Source organism: Protomyctophum bolini, assembly GCF_963924005.1.
Source record: "Protomyctophum bolini genome assembly, chromosome: 16".
In the NCBI taxonomy this organism is placed as follows: Eukaryota; Metazoa; Chordata; class Actinopteri; order Myctophiformes; family Myctophidae; genus Protomyctophum; species Protomyctophum bolini.
The window spans coordinates 26,743,567-26,767,968 of NC_137877.1; the positions used below are offsets into that span (position 1 = coordinate 26,743,567).

At 44.0% G+C, this 24,402-nt stretch overlaps 1 protein-coding gene across 9 annotated transcripts in view; it reads right to left on the minus strand.

The window, feature by feature from the left end:
* Positions 1-24,402, minus strand: part of LOC308331256 (partitioning defective 3 homolog B-like) — a 333,652-nt gene that overhangs the window by 296,599 nt on the left and 12,651 nt on the right. For all 9 annotated transcript variants that reach the window (XR_013965561.1, XR_013965562.1, XR_013965563.1 and 6 more), the window contains one exon: positions 19,873-19,974. Coding sequence is in view for 2 of the 9 variants with exons in the window: in XM_080786585.1 (XP_080642711.1) it covers positions 19,873-19,974 (102 nt within the window). In the remaining 7 variants the exon portion in view is untranslated. The remainder of the gene's footprint in view (positions 1-19,872; positions 19,975-24,402) is intronic.

The window sequence follows — 24,402 nt, forward strand, 5'->3', positions numbered from 1 at the left end:
AGTCTGTTCACCATTATATTGCCTTGTCCATTATTCCACTCCACTGCTTCGGTGTGCACGCTCGTGTGTGTGTGCGTGTGTGTGTGCGTGTGTGTGTGCGTGTGCGTGTGCGCGCATGCATATATGAAAACATGTACATATCCTTGTTGTGTGTATCTATCTGAGCCATACAATCTCTCTTTTGTCACAAACATGAATGCAAAGTGAGTGATATTAAATTACACCATCAAATGAAAGCATAAAAAGCCATTTAATTCAGCTTCTTTCTTCTGAGTTTATTCTCTCCTGCTGTCATGCGTGACGGCTTGTAAGCAATCAAACTAATGGAACATCACCGAGCCATTTAGAATGTACCAGACCCATTGCATTGTTACCCATCTCTGTGTGTGTGTGTGTGTGTGTGCGCACTAGTGGAACGTAACTTATGAGGCATGAAATGCTATGAGTGAAGTCAGTTATGCAGTCTGAGGCACTGTGCTTGTGTGTGCGTGTGTGCGTGCGTGCGTGCGAGAGAGAGATGCAAAGGTATTACCTAGTTGGATGTTGTCAGCAGCATGAATGACAAATAATGTGGGGTGCAATTGAAATCACACACACACACACACACAGAGATTAGAGAAACCAAATCATTCACCAAGCGCACACACACCTTTGACATTACGCTTCATGATTCAAACAAGACACACTGACACTTCAGATGAGTAACACACACGCACACGAACACACACATATGGTCTCCATTAGGGTGTAATGGTCAATATGATTTAAGATATCAATCAAAGTACACCAACTTGTGCATAAACTCTCTGACACACAAACAGTGCACGATTCCTATTTCCTCTAAACACACCTTTACCCCAATATGCTCTCATGACGTGAGGGTATTTATTTTGTAGACTGGTAGAGGCCCTAGTACAGTTACTACAGTACATTGTAAATCACTAGAGGAGCCATACCCCCGATAAGGCATAACTCACTAATAACTCCTACGTCACATTTCAGACACACACACACACACACACACACACACACACAGAGCGTAAGGAAATCCATTTTGACAGAATGATCTATGTGGAGTGTCTATGCAGACTGATATATGTGTCACTTTGCTGTAAATTACCAGAGAGGCCGTGGCCTAATAACTTATGATTCATAATTCAGCTTATGGCTGATACCTCGCTCCCATATACGACAAAGGCAGGGGGCTTTTATGGGCCATATACCCTTCTCAAGGACTACCAGTCAAGCCAGAGTCACAAATAAAATGCACGCGCGTGCACACACATACACACACACACACACACACACACACACACACACACACCTTATCTCCATATTGTAAACGTTGTGTTTTTTCGTAAATCAACGGCACGCCCTACTTGATCACACTACAGGCTCACACAGAAAAGGATCAAAAGTAGTTGCCGATCTGCTACTCGTGATTCTTTTTAATTTGAATCCTGTAAGTAAAATAACAGTTCTGGACGTACAATATTAGGTTTCCACCCGGCAGAGACCATGTACGAAAGGCCGTAACCTAATGAGTCACAAGTTAAACTGAGGTGGAGAAAGGATAATCGAGCTGCACGGTTGACACCGCGAGACAAATAGGCCTTTATTTTATGGCTCTGAGGCCCTTCAGGTTCTGTCACACTCACACACATACAGTACAGGCACAGAGACACGCACACACATGCACAAACAGTACAGTATATACAAGCGCACAGCTAACGCAAAGTGACATACCGGTAATCCCTTTTACGCACAAAATGATTGCACCCACACATACTCATCACCCACACCAAACATACCCTGAAAGGACTCGCCCCACGCAGAAAATACCCAGTTAACTCCAACACACACAAAGGCAGAGAACACACACATTGATGCATACAAGCACTCGAGCAGCCATATATTAGACATGCTCACGCGCACATGCTCGAGTCCTTCCATCTCTCAGTGACACACCTACGTGGACAGTAGGACTCGACGGTGTAGAGTAGGACACACATGCATGTGCGTGTGACTGTGTGCATATGCTCCCACCGACAAGCTAATCCCAACGGTAAATGTCACCAATGCATTAACCACTTCCAACCTGGCGTCCCTCTTTTGGGCGTGCCATTATAGACAACAACAACAACAAATAGTACAGGAACAATAATGATAGGAAATATAATAGGGCTTATAACTGCCTGCCAAGGATGTCCCTGGACGTCACAAGTGCAGTATATGCCATGTATGTTTTCAGTGATCATATGAATGATACTAGCTTGCCAGGAGACGGACACGGCTATATTCTAATCCTAGGCCATGACTAAAGAACCGACGATTGCATTGAGGCGTTTACAAAATGTATTTTCCGGGTGAAAAGAAAAGATGATCGTCCGCCCCTACAGACAGCCTTTGTGTTACACCCGGGACACATCTCGGGTGCCGCGGGTCGACGAAATAAGGTTTTGGAAGAATTAATTAATTAATACCCGATAGTCAAAGTGCTTTAAGTCTGTCTAGCAATAAGCAACGCCGTTTGTTTTAGCACAAGGTCAATATTATGACCAGTTAGCCACTTCACATGGATGACCTGAGGGGTCAGGGGTCAGCAGGTTGACCACAGGGTGCATGTGTATTATGTGTACAAGACGGACAGACAGAGACGCACAAACTGGTTACTGTTGGTCCTTCATGTCCACCCCCTTGACCCCTGAAAGCTGGGGTCATACTATGAAAAGAAAACCATATTATTGACCTGGCTGGCCAGTCTGAATCCAATCCACCCTGAAAGATGACATTTATAAATACGTATAGATGTTATCGCCACGAGCTGAAACAGCAAGCAGATTTTAGGGAATTAAACCAGCGGCATTCCGACTGACCCATTACCAAAAGGCTACCTTACGCCATCTTCTGGTGTGTCTTCTAAGCAGCTTGTATGTATACAAAACAGCTTGAATACATATTAGGGCTTGCATTCAGGATTTTAATATAAATATTTGTATATTTTTATTTCATATACACTCACACTGACAGGTCTATAACACTTTCTGGCAAAATGGTACATTCACAACGAAATGACGAAACGAAATGAAAACATTCACAAGTTTCACTTTCAGTGGGCAGCCCTAATACGTACATAAAATAGAGCGAATGAAGTAATGCTTGCATCCTCCAATACCGAGTGGCTTCATTTCGCATGGCTGCACAGTGATTTATTTTTCCTCGTCAGAGCAATGAATTTGTTATGTTAAATTTAAGTTAATTTAGTCACCGGGAGGTGGGGGGGGGGGGGGGGGGGGGGTGATCGTTTCAGATGTGTTAAGAGAAAAGCGGAAGGTGCTGGCCTAACCGGCTACTCGGAATGAAACATCAATATTATCTGTATTAGAAACAACACTCACCCCTTCAACATAAAAAGCTTTTCATTAGAAGGGCTGACACTGGGTCAGACCGCGTCAATCCTGGGAGCTCGAGATAACAACACGCGCACACACACACACACACACACACACACACACACACACGAGGCTACAGAGACACAAAGAGGTCCACTCCAGCCCATTATGTTTGAGGGCATCGTACAGAAATAAAAGCATGTAAAAACAGAAGAGCCACACACTAAGCCAAACACATGAACACGTGCACATGCAACAACAACGAGCTCAGACTAATCATGTGGTTCTGGTTGGCATTTAAAAAAAAATGTAAAATTAATATTATGCCATTTGTCTTATTAATCCACCCTAACAGTATACATAAAATAGAGTACTGCTGGAATCTGCTGATATGACCAATGCTGGTCATTAAAACTAATGACCAATAACAACAAATAAAGCACATATGACAACTGAACATGGCTGATCTTCCGAAGGTTGAGAAAAACAACCTGTATATAATGATTCATGATAAGACTCTGAGTAATATGATTATTATTAGGGCTTAAAAACATAGGGTGACGTTAAGCTAAAGCTGGGATATGCCGGGTGTTTGTATATTTAAATACTAAAGTTGCAGAGTTAAAAATGGCACAAAGATGATTTAACGCAGACCATGACAAACCACAGGCTCATGTAAACAGTGCTGATGTTTCTGAGTGAGTGAACGTGTGAGTGCGTGCATGCATTCAGTACGTGCATACATACATACATACATCATGGCTGTGTGCGTGGCTGTGTGGTGCGTGCGAGAGATGTTCTAATCTCTTCTAACTCTCAGTTATTTCATCTTTCGGTCATGGTTCAATTAATGTCTACACACAGCCAGAAACACTCTTTGTAATGCACATACAGTAAAGCATCACACACACACACACACACACACACACACACACACACACACACACACACACACACACACACACACACAGAACACCAATGAAGATACACATGTACATGTGCAAACAAGACACTGAATCTGTCTGGTCTATTGTCTTCTTTTGAGTGGTGCAACCACTCCTATAGACAGCTATGTGTGTCTCTGGCTGGTTGGCTGGCTGGGTGTGTCCCTGGGTGTGTCCGAGCACAAATATAGCTTTTGGTTGGTTTTCACAACCAAGTATACACTGTTGCAAAGCCAAACACACACACACACACACACATATTAACTCTATATATATATATATGATGATTTCGGGTGTGACAGTACAGTACAGTACAGTAGAGGGACCCCCTGGGGACCCCCACATGGTAACTGTCATTTGCTTCGGCCTAAATGATCATGTTGTGCGTAAAGCTTCAAACAATTGCTATGTGTCAGGATAATGTACGTATATGAATTATTTTGTCAAAAGTGTGTATGTGTGTGTGTGTGTGTGTGTGTGTGTGTGTGTGTGTGTGTGTGTGTGTGTGTGTGTTAATGTACAGCATGTAATTTGGTGCAAAAACTGCAGAGGAGGATTATGGGGCATGCTGGGTAATTACCCTTCAATCAGGGCCATAAAAGTGCCCGATTGTGATTGGCTGGTCTTTTGTCCCTGAAGTGACGGCACGGAAGTGAGAGCGTGCGTGCGTGTGTGCGAAAGTATACGTGCGTGCAAAATTGCGAAAGTGAGAGAGAGAAGACCAAAGGGTTGTTCACACTGAGCACTATCAAATTATATTAACATTACATACATACATTACAACATATTATAGAGGGAGGGGTGAGAGGAAAGCAGTGAAAGACTGTTGAGTTTGTAGAAGTGAAAATGAGGAGACGAGAGAAAGAGAGAGACTATCTCCATAAATACACAATGTCAGCCGTCAGTTATCATAATGACACATTTTCCAACATGGCAGGGACCAGTGTCAGCTGTCACTTCCACTTATACACCGACAGGGAGGGAACGCTGGATATGCAGCTTTCTGCAGGGTGGAGATAATTTTACTCTGCATTCATTGAGGTGTGTGTGTGTGTGTGTGTGTGTGTGTGTGTGTGTGTGTGTGTTTGTGCATGTGTGCGGTCGCGTGTGTGTGTGTGTTGGGGGCTTCCTAAAGCCCCGTTGCTGGTTTTGATGGAGGATTTAATGGATGATCGGGAAGGAAGTGAAGAGGGGCAATTAGGCTTACCCCCCCCCCCATCTAATACACGCATATTACAGTGCACACACAATTTTCAGTCGTTCCACACACCTACAATCCTTCCTAATACTTCATCCATCTCCACACTCCCACTTCCATCCCTTCATCCATCCTAAAAGCACACCGTTTCCCCTTCACTCAAACCACCCAGGCCAGAATCCTGGTTTATAGCCTAGTCTACCCTCCAAATATTTTAGTGTAAGACTTTTATCTGACCAGCTTGGAAAAATGATATACTGGTGGCCGTAGCTGAGAGGTCATTTATCAATGACTCAACATGACAATAAACATTATCATGTCTTCAGGCATATATATTCAAGGGCTTTAGGGAAACAATGAAACCAGTAACTTAAGTTCAGCACAGGGGAGGTCACTGTCCAGCTGACACTTGTTGCTGTTGGCACGGCTGATTCTAAAAACGCCTCTATATCCTGACCTAGGTTTTCTGAAAAACTTATATTTATATAGCAGCATAATTTTTCTTTTTACATTTTTGAATACTGTACATACTGTACAGAACCCCAAAATGGGTTCCCGGCCTGAGGGGATAAAACACCAAAAGGGGTTCCCGCCCAGAATGGGTTAGTTACTTGCATAAAGGCAATTATTAGACAATTATGTCTAATCGAAGATACCATCAAAGCCAAACATTTTTTTACAAGCAAACCGCTCTGAACTGAAATTAGAAACTCTTTTTTCTTCTTTTTCTTTTCTTTTTTTTTGCTGTTGTTAAACACAATATTACTGTCGTGATCAAACGGATTGGGAATCAAGAATCACAGCTAGAGAGGCCATCTGTGGAAACAAAAGGTCAACAGTTCCACCATCAGCTTGCTCAGTATAAAGAGTCAAGTGTTTCTGAGCAAGACACTTGTCTTAACTCCCAACAACACCCCCCTACTCTGTGCAATTATCAAAGCCATCTGAGCAGCCATCTGCTGGGTGAATTTCCCCTCCCCGGATTCGGGGAACCAAAAATACGCTCTTTCCTACACATTTAATATCTTGCCTGTGCAGCAGCATCCAATAAATCATCTATAATTCTCTTTGAGCGAAAAAATAAAGGCCATGGGCATTTTCAGCATCTTTCACATGAGCACAAAGAGAACACCTTTATTGACAGCCATATTGGATGCTGGTGATGTTCCTTTTGAATGATTACCAGCGGTGCTGGGCTAAAATGACATGGTGTATGGCTCTGGCTCGGCCTATTCATTCTCTCTCTTCCACACCCCTTTCATGGAGACTTCTCCCAGCAGGAGAGCCTTGTGTATCTGTCACAATGGACACGGATGGACGAGAAGAATGCATGAATAGAAGCCAAAATGAGCAGTGGCCGTGATCGAACCGTTCCCACCCAGCAAATAGCAGCTACTCAAAAAGTCCCTTTGGTAAATCAATGAAACATATAGACTAGCATGCATGGAGACGGAGAGACCACCATTTAAGTTCTTTATGCAGACAATAAAAGGAAACAGCAGGAGCCGAGCTGGTGTATGATAATGATGATTATGTACAGTGTAAAAATCACACCCGTGTGAAGTGAGAGGCGCTCTTATCATCATACATCATCATAATTATACAGTACATCTCATTCCGGCAAATCAGAATTTGTCAGAATCATCTTCAATGTTTGCGTTACGCAATGTTTGTGTTTACACTTTACACAAACACTCAAAATTGTCCATTCATTGTCAATGGCATGTAATGTGTGTATAGGACAAAGTTTGTGCACACACACCAAAAGCTGGACATACAGTAGGAGGGGCCCCTCAAAAAGAGACTTTGTTTATCCATTTGCAACTACAAAGAGTATAAAGATGTAACTACTAACTAGTAAATGGACTCGTAAGGTCCCATTTGGTTTCTTTTGTATAGTAACAAAGTCCTGAAGTCACTTTGCTTATTTTATTTATTGGAACACAGTTCTAATATGCCAATGCTATTGAGAACCTCACCCTATGGTTTTCAAAGGAAACTTCGGATCTCTATAGACGAACCCACTGAGGGGTGCCCTGGGCGCAGCCATTACTGAGGTGTAATCAGCACTGATTAGCTACACCTGGCCAACAGTGCCCTATTGACCAGGTGTATGGATACATCTAGTCTGAGAGTTTATTTGACTGTGCACAAGATGTATCCTGTACCTTGGCTGCGCCAGTTTGAACTTCATTGTGAAGTTGTGAAGTGTTTTCAAACTACACAGAGTAATGGCCCTCATTGCCAAGTCCCCGACTCCCCTCATGTTCAAAATGAATATTGTGTTGGTGATGGATACATCACTCACAACCATAGAGTAAATACTATTACCCCTTCACACAATTAGTGGTGACAGCAATCAATCAGTAAATGATACACAGCTCTCGCAAATGATGGTCTGTGCGTGCGTGCGTGCGTGCGTGCGTGCGTGCGCATCTACAGTAAATTAATCTTGCAGCAGGCTGGCAGGATCGTTCCTCACCCTGCTTGCTAAACGAACATTTTCATAAGCTCTTAATTGACTCATTTGTATGAACAACAATCAAGCTCAGAGAGAGAGAGAGAGAGAGAGAGAGAGAGAGAGAGAGAAACCAAATAAAGAAAACAGCTAGTACTGATAAATATAGGATGGACAGAATATACTGTAGTGTAGTAGATACATATATACTGTAAAACAGACAGACGGATTAAGACCGAGAGACAGATAAGACACATATTAGACAGCTAAAAGAGCACAGCTGGGGTTTAACACAGAGCTTGTTCATGAATCGAGTCAGGTACGTTAAGGCGAGTAAGCACTTGACTTCTGCATTCTGGACACCAAATTATTGGTGTCCAAATCGAGATAATGCAGAAGTAGAGCGTTCTTCCGGGCCTTCAAACGCCACTGAGCAACTTTCATTGAAAAGAATAGCTGGGAGCGGGGTTGTCCGGTCTCTATATTATATAGAACACTATGCTGATAAGGGGAGAGCTGCTCAAACTCACTTCCTTGTTAGCGACCATTCACTCCATTTGTTAATGAGTGTGGTGTTTCACCAGGCTAACTGGGAGCCAAGGTCACATGGAACAAGGGCCAGCGGGAAAGTCTGGGAATCTCCAGACAATTCAACTGTTTTTTTGTTACCCGAGAAAATGTTTTTGACCGATTACATAATTAACCAATAACCATGCACACACAGAGAGCCAATGTTGAAAATAACCCTCCGAAAATTGTCGATCTACAAGCTTGCGATGTGATCCCGGTTCACGTGTATTATAAACCGTGTGTATTATAAATTGCGCTGTTGAGCAGCCAAAAAGGGCTTATTGCTTGGTCCCGTCTTATTGCTTGCTGCTATGAAACCTCAAGTTCGCTCTCCGGAGATCAACAAAGGGACTGAAAGGGTTAACTGTGTCTGTGCCACAAGAGTAAGACTACTTCCTGAACATAGGTGCCTCTAAACATTTTACTCAAATTTCAGAAATGCTCATGTCAAACAATGCCAAAATAGTAGTAAGATTATTACTTATTATTACTAATTTAAATAGTTGTATAACAGAAGAAGCATTAGATGTAAAAAAAAAAAAAAAACATAGCTCATACAGAACTGAAATGCTAACTTTGTTGTTGGAAATACCCAAAATAAATCAATAATTCTGAAATGTAAAGCTTTTTTTTAAAGATCCATGGGTCCTCCCAGTCAGAAGACTATTTACTACTATGCAATACAGTGTATAAAACTCCAAAAGTGCAAATGGAACTAAAAGGACTGTTCATTCACACTATGGACTAGAATCATGTTTCACATTGAACCCTCCAGGGAAATGAGGTCCAACATGGACTTCAGTTGCACAAGGGAGGGAGTCAAACACAGTCACAGCCGTGTTGCTAATGTGTGTATGAGCTCAAGTCCCCAGGGAACAAAGAATTCACACTAACGTCTAGTGTTTGAAAAGCTTACAGAGGCCTTGAGGCAAATGACCGAATATCCTCAGCCCAATCAACGTCAGGGTGACCAAGCAGGGTCCGAATGGAAAAGCGACAGCATTATCTGGAATGGATTCAATCCCTTTTTGGTGAAATGCAGTGAGAATGCAGTACAGAATGCAGTGATAAAGCTACTTATGAACCATTTCCATTTCAAGGACACATTTAGATGACAGTGGTATGTAGAGAAAACGGCAAAGTCCCTGTTGCGTTCTCACTTTTTATTGTGTAAACGTGGCCCCAGTCTGTGTTAGTGTGTTACGGGTCCATTTATCCACTATCAATCATTAACTAACTGTCAATCATGTTTAAGTGGGGACCCCCTGAAACACCTGCTGCATGATTATGATTCCCGATCATGAGAGTACATTTGTGAGCTTGTAGATTGACTATGTTTTTCAAAAATGTTTAAAAAAAAGGCAAAGAAATGTAGGGATACATTTGTAGGGACGTTATCAAAGGCATTGCCAATAAAGAAAATCTCGTCACTGTAAGCAGAGCTAATTCATTCACCACATCTAGTGAATATTCATATCATCGGTACGATCTGAATCAATAGGGGGCTAAAATCTCTCTACTGGAGGTTAATGGTGTCTGGGTGAGGACAGGGGTGATGTGTGTGCCAGTGCATGCACATGTCTGGGTGAGGACAGGGGTGATGTGTGTGCCAGTGCATGCACATGTGCGTGTGGATGGACAACGGAATGAATGGCATATTTGTGTTAATTACAGCCTTGGTCAATTAAGATCAGAGACTTGGATAGCTTAATGTAATGGCCTTGAATTAAGTGATGAATCAGAACAGGCTACTTTAGGCTCACATTGGAAACCACTGTACTATACAAAGCCTTCGCCCGTTTGGCAGAGCCTTTCTCAGAGGGCCGGCTCAAAGCACTGAGAGTGCATGCCTTTTTGAGTGGTGAAACCACTCCTATAGACAGCTATGTGTGTCCCTGCCTGGCTGGGTCTGTCCGAGCACGAAATAGCCTTTTGTTAGTTTTCACAACCAAGTGTCACTGTTGCGCAGCCTAACACACACACACACACACACACACACACGTTAACTGTATATATGATGATTTGGGGTGTACAGTACAGTGACAGTACAGTACAGTAGGCGTCAGTGGCTCAGGGGTAGAGGTAAACCCGGGCTCCCCCAGAGTTAGTGTCGAAGTGTCCTTGAGCAAGACACTGAACCCCTAATTGCTCCTGATGTGCTGGTTGGTGCCTTGCATGGTTTCCGCTGCCATCGGTGTGTGAATGTGTGTGTGAATATAATGCACAATCTATGTAAAGCGCCTTGGATAAAGGCACTATATAAATGCACAATTTACCAGTACAGTACAGTACAGTACAGTACAGTAGTGACCCCCTGGGGACCTTTTAATTAACCTTATACGCACACATCAATATCACTCCACTTCTTTTCTGCGTGCGTGTGCGACTTGCACGTGCATGAGTGCATCACACAGAGTACGTGTATATATGTGCCCGGCACCTGTATGTGACAAAGTGTGTGTATTCTGTGAACATAATGTACAGTATAGCTCTGCCTTGAATCAATGTATAATGCACATGAACATTACAGTAGGTTGTGCGGTGTGCACATGCATGTACAGTATGCATGCAGGAATGGGTGATAAAGTCCCTGAATGTACATCATTCAACTAGATGCCTGACCCTCTCTCTCTCTCTCCATCACCAGCTAACCTTTAAAAAACACACTGGTTGCTCTGAGGCTGTTTCTGCAATAGTGCCTCAGATGGAAAAATACATTAGGAAATACACTCCCAGCTACGCCGAAAAACGCTGATGGGAAATCACATTTCCTGCTTACCTTTCATTTTCCTTGGCATAAAGCTCGGAGCGGGCTTGACAAACAACATGCGAGGGAGACATTAGCACAGCGTATGCCGTATAGAAGAAAGCCGAAAAGGAAAAAACAGAAAAGGGTGTGGGGGGGAAAAAATGAACTCTACACACAGGCAAACTTTTCCACTTACATGGTTATTGTTCACCTGTTGTGACTCTATACCAGTGGTTCTCAAAGAGGGGGGGGGGGGGGTACATTTACTGTACACATGTTAAGCTACTGTACTGTCCCATAGCACAATCTCACCCAGTTTTCTTCTTCTTCTTCTAAGCCAATAAAAAAGCAGCCACCTGTAAATGGAATTTAATTTCTTGTTTCCCTTCTTTTTCAATTGCAAATTGTTTCTATACTCCTTTCAATATCGAGTAGTATTGATGCTTAAGTTTTATTTTGATGCTAAGAAAGTATTTAAATTCAATAGCAAGCCGTAGCAATAAATCTGACATCTCACAACACCGACTTTCCAAATGTCTGTATAATTATTATGTGCACCTGTATATTATGCAGCCCATGGATTTTTCAAACTAGATCTATTTGACCGCAGTCCACGCACGCACGCACCCTCAAAACCTTCTCTCTGTGCTCAATAGCTATAACTCTAAAGTCAGTGACTGAGTGTGAGCGTATGGAACACTCATCTGGGATTATCAGCCATTTACTGGCCTCAGCTCCAGTAATACTAAGAGAGCCCAGCCTCGGAATTCTATGAATATTTCACACTTGCATTTCATATGCAATCTCTGCTGCTGAGGAGTGCGTTTTGTATAGGGTATAACTCTGAGCTGAACACCGTGTGTGTGTGTGTGTGTGTGTGTGTGTGTGTGTGTGTGTGTGTGTGTGTGTGTGTGTGTGTGTGTGTGTGTGTGTGTGTGATTTCCATTGAAATCACCTATCACTGTCGATCCATCTAGCATTATGATAAGCCTTGCATCAGTCTATTCACCGTACATTAGACAGGATATAGACACATCCATAAGCAAAGCAGTGCTGGAAATTAAATAACTCAAATAAAGTAAGTGCTAGATAGTCGCTATAACAGCAGCGTTAACAGCTGGAAACAAACCTATGCCTACTGCTTTATATGCCTGCTTTACAAACGAATGAAATGTCAAAACTATACTACCACCACAGGTCTGTGATTCAGATGTACAGTACCTGTGCTGACAGAGAGAGATCCATCCATTTCAAATGATGCATTGCTACTCGTTTTCCCGTTTCAGAGTAGTCTCACGTAGAGACAGACGATCAGAGATCTCTGATATGTCTGGGGAAATCTAAACTTGACATATGGGCTTGAAAACAAGAAAAGAAAATTACTGTATATGGCCGCTTCGAAAACAAATTCTGATACCGTCTCAATATGAAGGACCACCCTAATGTCTTGCATTGGTTCTACAATGTTGTTATTTTGTTACATTTCCTGAATGGTTTCCATCCAGTTTTACTGTAGCCCATTGCTTACATTTAGATGTCACCAGACTTATCAGTAGGTGGAGATCTCAGGTCGTCTGGCTGCATGAGACTAGTCTCTGAGCGGCATACTATAATTCCTGCTAAGGAGGGAGGGGGTGCAGGGGCATCATTTACAACAGTGTCAAGATATTGTCATTATGTCATACCATGAAAAATGATGGTAAAATGTATGGGGCTCAGGCAGCGTCAGTATAACTCCTGTACATTTCATGACGAAACCTGCATCCAAGTCTAAAGGGCAAATGGAGACAAAAAGAATATGTATGACATACCCCTACCAACAGTATGTGTTCATCGCAGAACCACAGACATTATTTTCTAATTCCACACCTCCACAGTGCACTGAGTGCAGTGCCCGGTGCCGAGTCGGTCGGACCCACGGTTGTCCAGAACCGCCACAAAACCGCCTGTGCTCTGGACAGGGCCCCTGCCCTGCATGCTCCATATATGGAGTTGGCCTGTTCTGACATCACAACACACCATATTTGGGCATGCCTATAAATGGGCATAAAGGGACACAGACAGATGGGTGGAACGGGTACTCTGACACGCAGGGCTCCAGCGTGTGACCTATTAAGTCGCATATGCTACTTAATTTCTTAATGTGCGAGTTAAATTTGAACGAGGTCGCACCGGTGCTACTTATTGCTTTCAATCCCAGCCTCAACCATGAAGCACGGGCGTTAGCACATTACTTTATTCTCGCTCATTCCTCTCTCTCTTTCTCGCTCCCTCTCTCTGCCTGTCTGGGTACGTTCGGAAATACCGCACCGGAGCGCACTCGCCTATTAGTTTGCATTGCACAGTGCGCTCAGTGCGCTATTTTCCGAACGCGCCCTCTGTCTGCACCGGTCTGCACACGACACACGTGAGTGCAACAGCGGCGGCTCGCTCATTGATCAACCCGAAAAAACCGAAACAAAGATTTCAGATCAGCTGTACACGTAAGTTTCCCTGGAGAGCACACTTAGCACACATTTTACAACTGGGATGATGATGCTGTGCATTGCTGTCGCTGAATCCACGGAGACAGCAGACACAGAACATGGGGGACTGCGCCAGTGTGCCTCGTCTCCAAACACGGTAAACTTGTTGTTGAAAAATAGCTTCCAATAGCTTGTTATTTTGCGTCGAGTAGCGCTGTGTGCAGGCCAGTTACATACATGATCGCCTCGAACAAAATACATCTCCCACGTGAAACCTGGTATATTCTTCGTCGTACGACGTGGTGTTGCGTGCTGAAAATAGCAGATTTACAAGCTCACAACGCGTCGTGTCCACCACACGTTGTGAGCTTGTAGATCAGCTAGTTTCAGCTGAGCCGTTTAAAAAATTTCCCCTTCACAATAAAAGCACATCAGCTTTCACATGTTCATTCTATATAAAGAAAAGACAGGAGCAAAGTGGGCAAGGATTACGAATTCGGTGGCATTTCACATTGCAAAAGGGTGCAGGAAGAGTGGGCACCTCAGTGTTAAATATCCTTATTGGCCATTAGGTTGAACATGCCCATGCTGAAGGTAAGGGGTGTGTAATTTCTGTTTCATATAGCCAAATGATATGGAAAAATGCACTATAGGTTAATTCATTATAATAATTTCCTATAGAATGTGTGTGAGTGAGAAATATTCCATGTTATGTGCTTAATTTAAGGCATTTATGCTTCAGCCAAGAAAACCTTTGCTAGCCTTGGTGATAAGGTCATACGAAGAAAAAGTTGGTGCTACCTAATTTGTGGTGGCGCTACCAACTGAAAAGATAGGTGGCACCAGTGCTACCTGTGAAAAGGTTAGTCTGGAGCCCTGCTGACACGGGTACAACGGTATCACACGCAGATACTCACGAATACGGAGATAAACACAAAGTCTCTCACTCTCTCAAACGCACGCATGTTCGGGACGATGGGGAGGTGTGTGAATAAATAAAATATCCCAACGTCCGGAAAGGGAAAACACCTAACAATTCCCTCCCAACTAGAGGGCTCAACAAACCAGTAACCAACAGCCTGAGCAAACAGCAGCTACAGCTGGCACCAACCGCGTGGCTAACTAACCAACACTCTGTCTCCATTAGCAACAGCCGCACTCCACCTCCCCCCTGCTGAGAGAGAAGTGGGATAGTGGAATCATGCCAACCACACACACAAACGGTATGGGTTTTTTATTACCGCGGTTATCGTCGGCCCCCATACCGCCGGAATGGTGGCCGAATTAATAAAAGTTTGTATTAACAGTTTGCAGAATTACAGTATATTTCTAGCACAACTCAATACAAAAACTGTTAACTTTGAGTGGACGACACCATAAAGCATTACACTTGTTTACAAGAGGGTCCACCGTTTTCAATTCATCATAACATTTTGTACACTATACACTTCTATAAAGCCAAAAACAGGAAATCATCATAAAGGAGGTAAAAAGGGGGAAAAACATATATAGTGAGGGGGGAAAAGGGGTAGGTGTGGGATTCAGATATTACAGGCCGTCCGTACAGGTGCCCTTTGAGAGCAGTTTTGAAGGAGTCAAGGGATTCATATGTCTTAATGACAGTTGGTAGGGCGTTCCACATTTTTGTGAAATGAATTTAGGTGGACCCTCTTGTAAACAAGTCAGGGTTTCCTGCACAATGTTCTTGGCATGGCGCTGCGCCATGCCTGGAATTATTTGCGCCATGCCAAGCTATCATATAACAAAAAAAAAAAACCTTTTTTTTTTTTTTTTTTTTAAGGGGGCTAGTGAATCATGGTGTGTGTGTGATATGAAATGTCCAGTACCTCCCCAGTGTCCCCCTGAGTGCCTCCCCAGTGTCTCCGCAGTGCCTCCCCAGTGTCCCCTCGGTGCCTTCTCAGTGCCTCCCCAGTGTCCCCCTGAGTGCCTCCCCAGTGTGCCCCTGAGTGCCTCCCCAGGGTCTCCCCAGTGCCTCCCCAATATCTCCCCAGTGTCTGCCCAGTGCCTCCCCAGTGTCCCCCCCCCCCCCCGAGTGCCTCCCCAGTGTCCCCCTGAGTGCCTCCCCAGTGTCTCCCCAGTGCCTCCCCAGTGTCCCCCTGAGTGCCTCCCCAGTGTGCCCCTAAGTGCCTCCCCAGTGTCTCCCCAGTGCCTCCCCAGTGTCTCCCAGTGCCTCTCCAGTGCCTCCCCAGTGTCTCCCAGTGTCTCCCAGTGTCTCCCAGTGCCTCCCCAGTGCCTCCCAGTGCCTCCCCAGTGCCTCCCCAGTGTCTCCCCAGTGCCTCCCCAGTGTCCCCTCAGTGCCTCCCCAGTGTCCCCTCAGTGCCTCCCCAGTGTCCCCTCAGTGCCTCCCCAGTGTCCCCTCAGTGCCTCCTCAGTGCCTCCCCAGTGTCCCCTCAGTGCCTTCCCAGTGTCCCCTCAGTGCCTCCTCAGTGCCTCCCCAGTGTCCCCTCAGTGTCTCCCCAGTGTGCCCCTGAGTGCCTCCCCAGTGCCTCTCCAGTGTCTCCTAGTGCCTGACCAGTGTCTCCCCGTGCCTTCCCAGTGCCTTCCCAGTGCCTCCCCAGTGCCTGCCCAGTGTCCCCCCAGTGTCTCCAATCGCAATACAAGAGCAATAATACGAATTAATCTTAATTTATTAATCCTATTAATTAATGAATCAAAATTTTCGATGCGCGGCCTTTGGCCGCGCGCCATAAGCCCCCCCCACCCCCCCCCACGCCCAGCACCATGCCAAAGCTTTTTCCTGCAGGAAACACTGCAAGTGTAATGCTTTATTGGGTTGTCCACTCACAGTTAAGTCTTTGTATTGAGTTGTGCTTGAAATGTACTGTAATTAACAGTCTTTGTATTGAGTTGTGCTTGAAATGTACTGTAATTCTGCAAACTGTTAATAAATATTTCAATCAATCAATCCTTGTTTGTGCCGAATCTGGGTTACACATGGTTTGTTGAACAACTTGAACTCCCTCTGGTGTTGTTGTGTTGCTAGCATGATTAGACTGACTGAGCACCCAGCACACGCCTGAAACTATATAACACTGTCTGAGTAGAGCGGGCCTTTTCCTGTGAAGTAGACTGACTTAGCCTCACTGATTCCTTTATTATGATACGCTTTTCATTTCATATCACACCATATGCACTCGTAGACGTAGGCTCGTAAGGCGATATTGCGGTTATTGCACCCAGCCCTAACACACACACGCTACATTTAGCATGTGTCACTTCCTTCACCAGCATGAAGGTAGTTGCTGGCGTGAAATCAACCATGGGAAATAATGTAGACGATGACAAATAAAGCAAACAAGTGACGTTCCACATGGGGGCTAAAACTGTACCATGGATCGATGTATTGAATTGAAATAAACACACACACACACACACACACACACACACACACACACACAACATGGATAAAATCACCATTGTATTTCCATTGTGAAACTGGAGAGGGTCAGGGTGTCTTGGGTTAGGTGAAAACTATAACAAAAGGCCAGCATGAACTAACCACATGCTCTGCACTCAAAGCACTGAGGTTGTGATTACGGCAATCCCACGCTCCAGCTAGGTCAGTCGCTAGTCCCGTCACCTGACTGTGTTCGTGCCCCCGTTGTTAATGTTTATAAATGGTGGATTTCACTCTTACCCTGGCCTGCCTGTCTGGTTCAAGTATAAGGAAGGGTAGACTAATCACTCTGTAGTATGACATGGACACGGGAAGGCAACTATTGATTATTTTCTTTGTGAATATTTTATCAATTACTTTTCAGATTAATCAAATAATCCTCCTTTTTTGCTAAAATACTTTTGATGTCAACATCATCATGTGTTCAAGGGTTGTAATTTATTCTGCATGTGTTCGGTTATTATTGTTTCAAGGCTTGGGTAGGCTACTTGTACTTGACTTTCAGTTAAATACACACAGTACACAAGCATCGATTATAATTAATCATCGATCTGAATGTTATGTTGATTTTTTTTAACTAGATTATTGTGATAGGCTTGCATTCATATCACACACCATATGCAATTATTATGTAGCTTTCACCAGCAAAGAAAGACATGGGAACAATTGTAAATTGGATTTGCAGCTAATTGCTTTCCATGACTTGTATTGTGCCTCCCTCTTATTTAAATTAATCTTAAAATAATAAAGAAGTGTAGTCTGCAGAGAGCTGGATGGGACCATCCAGAGGATGGAAGCGATAATCACAGCTGACAGCACTCTATGACCAAATGAAAGTGCCTACGGTAGCAACTTTGTGCTTAATTAGTCCAGAGAATCCTATAGTATATATCCACCCTCGGAGGCATGTGAATTGAGGACAGGGGTAATATTCATTTCATAGTGCAGCAATCTAGCCCCTGGGTTCTTAAAACTTTTCCCGGCTGGGAAGTGGGGACCCGAATAAGAAATGTGTTTTACCCTGGGATACTTGCTTCTTAATACTGCCAGACTCACCACAACTAGGACTGTCTCACTTAGGGTCATAAGCCATGGTTCAATTAGACTCAAAGCCCATCCTAATATAGTCAGGGAATCTATGAGAAAGGAGGGAAATATGACACTTTCCTAAGGGGAAAATTAAAAAGAAAAAACATCCCACTGTCCTGAAGGGGAGAAGATATAAGGAAAAATATAAAATATGTGTGGATTAAGTTTTCAGCGTTCCCAAGAGTGAATTGCTAATGACATACGTAGCTTATAATGCTTAAGGCAAGTTAAACCCTTTTCCTTTGAATTCTGCTTATGAGGCAATATTCTCTCAGAGGGAGTGATTTGTAGGCATCTGTACAGCTCCCAGCCCAGGCCTCATTCACACACACACAGTCTCACACACAGTCTCACACACACACACACACACACACACACACACACACACACACACACACACACACACACACACACACACACACACACACACACACACTGTACACAGAGAAGTTGACATACAGACTAAAGACACAAATACACAATCGTGCATGTGCTACGTGCACACATACTCCCTGACACACAGCACATAGTGTAATCTGCCTATAGTAATATGGAGGTAAATAACGCATCAGATGGGAAGGACCCGCTATCTAAGGGATTCAATTAGGACGATGGACTCTTGTTATTGAGTTAAACGTGGACTAAAAGATATTGTGGCTGTCTGTATAGTCAGCTGGTTTACTGGCTTGCCAGTGTTTTTGTTCTTGCTGGCTGGCTGACTGGCTGACTGACTGACTTACTTGTGATGGGGTGTAGCTTGGTGCACCATCAGTGAATGAGCCAGTCAATCCATCATTCAGCCAATCACTTACTGTAGTCAGTTGCTCATATAACAATTTAATTACCAGAAACTATACAGTGTTTGCCATACAACTTTTATTTTTTCAACCAATGTTCATGTTTTAGGTTGTTATTAGAGAAAGTAAAAGATGAGTGTTATTCTTTTTTCATGTACCGGTACTGCTTTCTTTCGTTTTAGCAGTTTTCGTGATTTTTTTGGACAGGGGCGAGGGCATTCGAGCAAGTGGCAAATATGTTGTTTACACATTTCTACGCCGATTTCTTTATTATTATTTAAGATAGTCCTACTAGACCCCAGGGAATATTTAGCCACTTGATCGAATGCCCCCACCCTATGTTTAAAAAAGAAAAGAAAAATCGCTAAAACAAAAGAAAGCAGTAAATGAACACTCATCATTTACTTTTCCTAATAACCTAAAACATGAACCTTGGTTGAAAAAGCTTAAGTTGCCCTTTAAATTAAAATAATCAATGTGCATATAGCGTGTTCTACATCTCCCAACTGTAACCTTGAACTTTCAGAAAATGTCCTCACCTCATCCGGGCAGCCTACTGATCATTCAGAGCTCTGCTCATCCATTCTAAAGTTATTGCGCGGGCGCGCGCACACACACACACACACACACACACACACGTAAAGTAAAGTGCATTTCCAGTTCCAGTCCATATAACTCAAAGGTGCCATTACCATACACGGCTGTCTACATACTACCAAACCTTAATGTAATGGTGCTGAGTTGCCATAAACCAAACCAATTATGTTCATCTTGAGCAGACTGTTGTCTTACTTTGTCTTTGTCCTCCACGAGGTCACTGAGCACGTCGTCAGGGTCCAGGATCCCCCCATCACAGTATTCCACGTGGTGGGTCCGCACCAGGAAGTCCCCCTCCTGTGAAGAGGAAGCCATCGAGACACGTCAAAATCCCAAACAGTGGTGGAAGAAGTACTCATATGTAAAAGTACCAATACTGCAATGTAGAAATAATCTGTTACAAGCAAAAGTCCGGAATTCCAAAATGCACTAAAAGTACAATAGTATTGGCATCAAAGTACAAAATGTAGAACATACTCATTGTGTATTTCATGTTTTGAAATGTATATAAAATATTTTGAAGATAGCAGATCTACAATCTATGTTGAAGACAAGATAATAACTCATGAATTAAGTCTGGTTGTTATGAGCATCCTGCCTGGTGTGTGGCCCCTCAGAATTTGAGAGTACAGCATCTAATTATTTTATGAATCATATACGTAATAATTTCCTCTGGAGCCTTAGGAGTCTGGGAAGCTATACCTCAATAATGAAAAGACAGCCGACCGCTGTTTCCACCGTTGGTGTGTCTAATCTGCGTGTGCATCCCGTCCAGAGACCCCCAGAGGTCATTGAGGGGGTTCCTTGGGGTCACCCAACTACAGGTCTGTAACTATGAGAGGGTACTACAAACCAAATGGACCCTTACGGGAATGTATCAAATAGAGGTTCCGTGGACTAACGTACATCAAATTTGAACGGTTGCGAATCGATGCGTTCGCTTACACAGGAACAAGAAAGGCCTATAACCACATTACAGAAAGCCATCCTCTCCTGGGCCTCAGTGCCATCAGCGTCTTTCTCATTTCTATATCCACACTTTCCCTCCCTCGCCTCCCCCTCCTCCATCATTCCTTACGTCTCTGTCTGCTCTCGATCTCCTACTTTCATCTCTCTCTCTCTCTCTCTCTCTCTCCACCTCCCTGCCCGTTATACCGCTCCTCCTTTCATCTCTCTCTCTCCACCTCCCTGCCAGTTATACCTCTCCTCCTTTCATCTCTCTCTCCACCTCCCTACCTGTTACACCTCTCCTCCTTTCATTTCTCTCTCTCTCTGCCTGTTACACCTCTCCTCCTTTCATTTATCTCTCTCTCTGCCTGTTACACCTCTCCTCCTTTCATCTCTCTCTCTCCACCTCCCTGCCAGTTATACCTCTCCTCCTTTCATCTCTCTCTCCACCTCCCTGCCAGTTATACCTCTCCTCCTTTCATCTCTCTCTCCACCTCCCTGCCAGTTATACCTCTCCTCCTTTCATTTCTCTCTCTCTCTGCCTGTTACACCTCTCCTCCTTTCATTTCTCTCTCTCTCTGCCTGTTACACCTCTCCTCCTTTCATCTCTCTCTCTCTGCCTGTTACACCTCTCCTCCTTTCATTTCTCTCTCTCTCTGCCTGTTACACCTCTCCTCCTTTCATCTCTCTCTCTCCACCTCCCTGCCAGTTATACCTCTCCTCCTTTCATCTCTCTCTCCACCTCCCTACCTGTTACACCTCTCCTCCTTTCATTTCTCTCTCTCTCTGCCTGTTACACCTCTCCTCCTTTCATTTCTCTCTCTCTGCCTGTTACACCTCTCCTCCTTTCATCTCTCTCTCTCCACCTCCCTGCCTGTTACACCTTTCCTCCTTTCATTTCTCTCTCTCTCTGCCTGTTACACCTCTCCTCCTTTCATTTCTCTATCTCTCTGCCTGTTACACCTCTCCTCCTTTCATTTCTCTATCTCTCTGCCTGTTACACCTCTCCTCCTTTCATTTCTCTATCTCCCTGCCCGTTATACCGCTCCACCTTTCATCTCTCCCTCTCCACCTCCCTGCCCGTTATACCGCTCCACCTTTCATCTCTCTCTCTCCACCTCCCTGCCTGTTACACCTCTCCTCCTTTCATCTCTCTCTCTCCACCTCCCTGCCTGTTACACCTCTCCTCCTTTCATCTCTCTCTCTCCACCTCCCTGCCTGTTACACCGCTCCACCTTTCATCTCTCTCTCTCCACCTCCCTGCCTGTTACACCTCTCCTCCTTTCATCTCTCTCTCTCCACCTCCCTGCCTGTTACACCGCTCCACCTTTAATCTCTCTCTCTCCACCTCCCTGCCTGTTACACCTCTCCTCCTTTCATCTCTCTCTCTCCACCTCCCTGCCCGTTATACCGCTCCACCTTTAATCTCTCTCTCTCCACCTCCCTGCCTGTTACACCTTTCCTCCTTTCATATCTCTCTCTCCACCTCCCTGCCTGTTACACCTCTCCTCCTTTCATCTCTCTCTCTCTCTCTCTCCACCTCCCTGCCTGTTACACCGCTCCCCGTTGGGAGAATTGTATACGGATCCCGGTGCAAGCCTCTCCCTCTCTGCTGTATTGGTTCTGTGATTAATGACATCGCCCCTGCACTGGACAGCTGACTACACAGAACAGGTTGTTGAACAACATATTGAGACAACACACGCGTGCCGTGCCACACACACACACACACACGATAGAAAGAAAGAAAGAAAAAATACTGGCTAGGGAGTGGTATGACTCAGAAACACTTCGGGGTGGTGCACCATTCAATCTTTCGTTCAGGGTCAGGTTCTTGTCAATGCTCTGCACAGGAAGTCTCACGAGGAGAGAGTTTGGGGGGGGTGGGGTGGGTCATTGGAAGTCTTTCTAGACCGAAGCCCACTACAGCCACTCACTCACTTTCAGCACACGTTGTGGAAAGCTCCTGGTTGGAATTTCCTTTGTTGAGTGCAAGCTGCATGTACAGTACTGTATATCACTGACCATTAACCACTTAAACCCTACACCAGGGGTCTTCGAGGTTTCTCAGCCCCAGAGTGGCCATTGAGAGAAAAATTGATGATTAACTTGAGCACTCAAGTTGGTAACTTGTCCGCTTAAGTTAGTAACTGTAGACAGATGAAACCCCCACTGTTATTGTAAAAGATTTATTATTTATTAAACTTTTTCATACAATACATTCCGAAGATAGCATCATAGACAGAACTGTATTCTGAGTGTATTTTGGATTCGTGTTCATGTGTATTTTCAGACATTTAACCGCCCACTAAACATGACCTTCCACTCTGTACCTAGTCTCTTTTTTCCCCTCCGCCAAAAATAGACGATCTACTACCCGCTCAGAACACCTTGCAGTGCGAGGCGTTGTGAGCTTGTAGAGCTGCTATATTTGGCTAAAGTTCTCCTTCGAATAGGGATTCTAGCAAATAAGCTAACATATTTTATTACATGGCTTGGTTGAATGCTTGATTCTGATTGGTCAATCGCTGAATTCAGCGGTGAGTTATGTGTTGATAATGACCGCTCCGCTCTATAACAGACCTCTGCCTAATCAAACCCTCTGAGCACCAGCTGTGCAGCTTTCACCCCGCTTGATTTACTGCCAGCCATGTAAATGCACACACTAGTGACAGACAATGTCATTTACAGCTAAACATTGCTCTCAAAAATGTTTTTGAAAACATTTGAGCGAGAAAATAGACGAAGCAGTACCCGCAAATGGATTCCATTTGATCAACTCACTTTCTTGTTTTCCGACAGTGCTGCAGCCCTGCAGCTGACCAGACGCAGCCAGCGTGACCTTATGGAATACTTTATTTGTTTTGGGTCAATGTATTAATTTATGTTAGGTATAGCCATGTAATAAACGGGATAATATCTGGCTAGGTGGTCATTGTCGGGAGATAATTCACCTTCAGGGTGTTTAACCCATTCTGACCGGGCACCCATTTTGGTGTTAGCATCATGTTATGCTTTAGCTATTGAAAAATAGCAGATCTACAAGCTCATATCGCGCCACCGAGTGGCGCGATACGAGCTTGTAGGTCTGCTATTTTTGAAAAATCGAAGAACGACTGACATTTTTCTAGAATCTGATCTCAGGTCAGAATGGATTAATCAGACCAGTGTGTGTCCAGTGGAAACCTCGTGTGAATCTGATCTCAGGTCAGAATGGGTTAACCACCTCGGTGGTTACCACCTAACCAGGTATTATCCCTTACATATCATGCCCAGAATGGGGATGTTAGCATTCATGTGGTAACTGCTAATACAGTACATCCTATAATGGATCAAACCACATTTAAACTAATGTCCACAATAGTTACAAGAAAACTGAAGTACTCATAATAATCCAACATTTTGAAGCACACTGAAGCATTTCAATGCCTTTGATGATTTATGGATTATGAGAAATGCATCCTGCTTGGTGTGTGGTTTGAGCATAATTTAAGCACCGATTAAAATCAGCATCTTTCCCTAAACAGTGTTGTTATTGTGCCATTGCTGTAGGCTTCTTCCTAGGAATAATTCAATGCCTCGAGTTGTTTTGCGATCCATTTTAGAGAACACCCCATATGGTTTTCTTGTCAATGTGAAAAGGTTTCCGAAGTAGCACTTAGCCATATGACATTTTAAAAAATCAATTATGTGGACATAAACAGATAGATAAATTATTTCAGGCTGGCCCACCCCACCTATTGACAGGCGTCACAAACAGCTGCCTTCTACCACGGC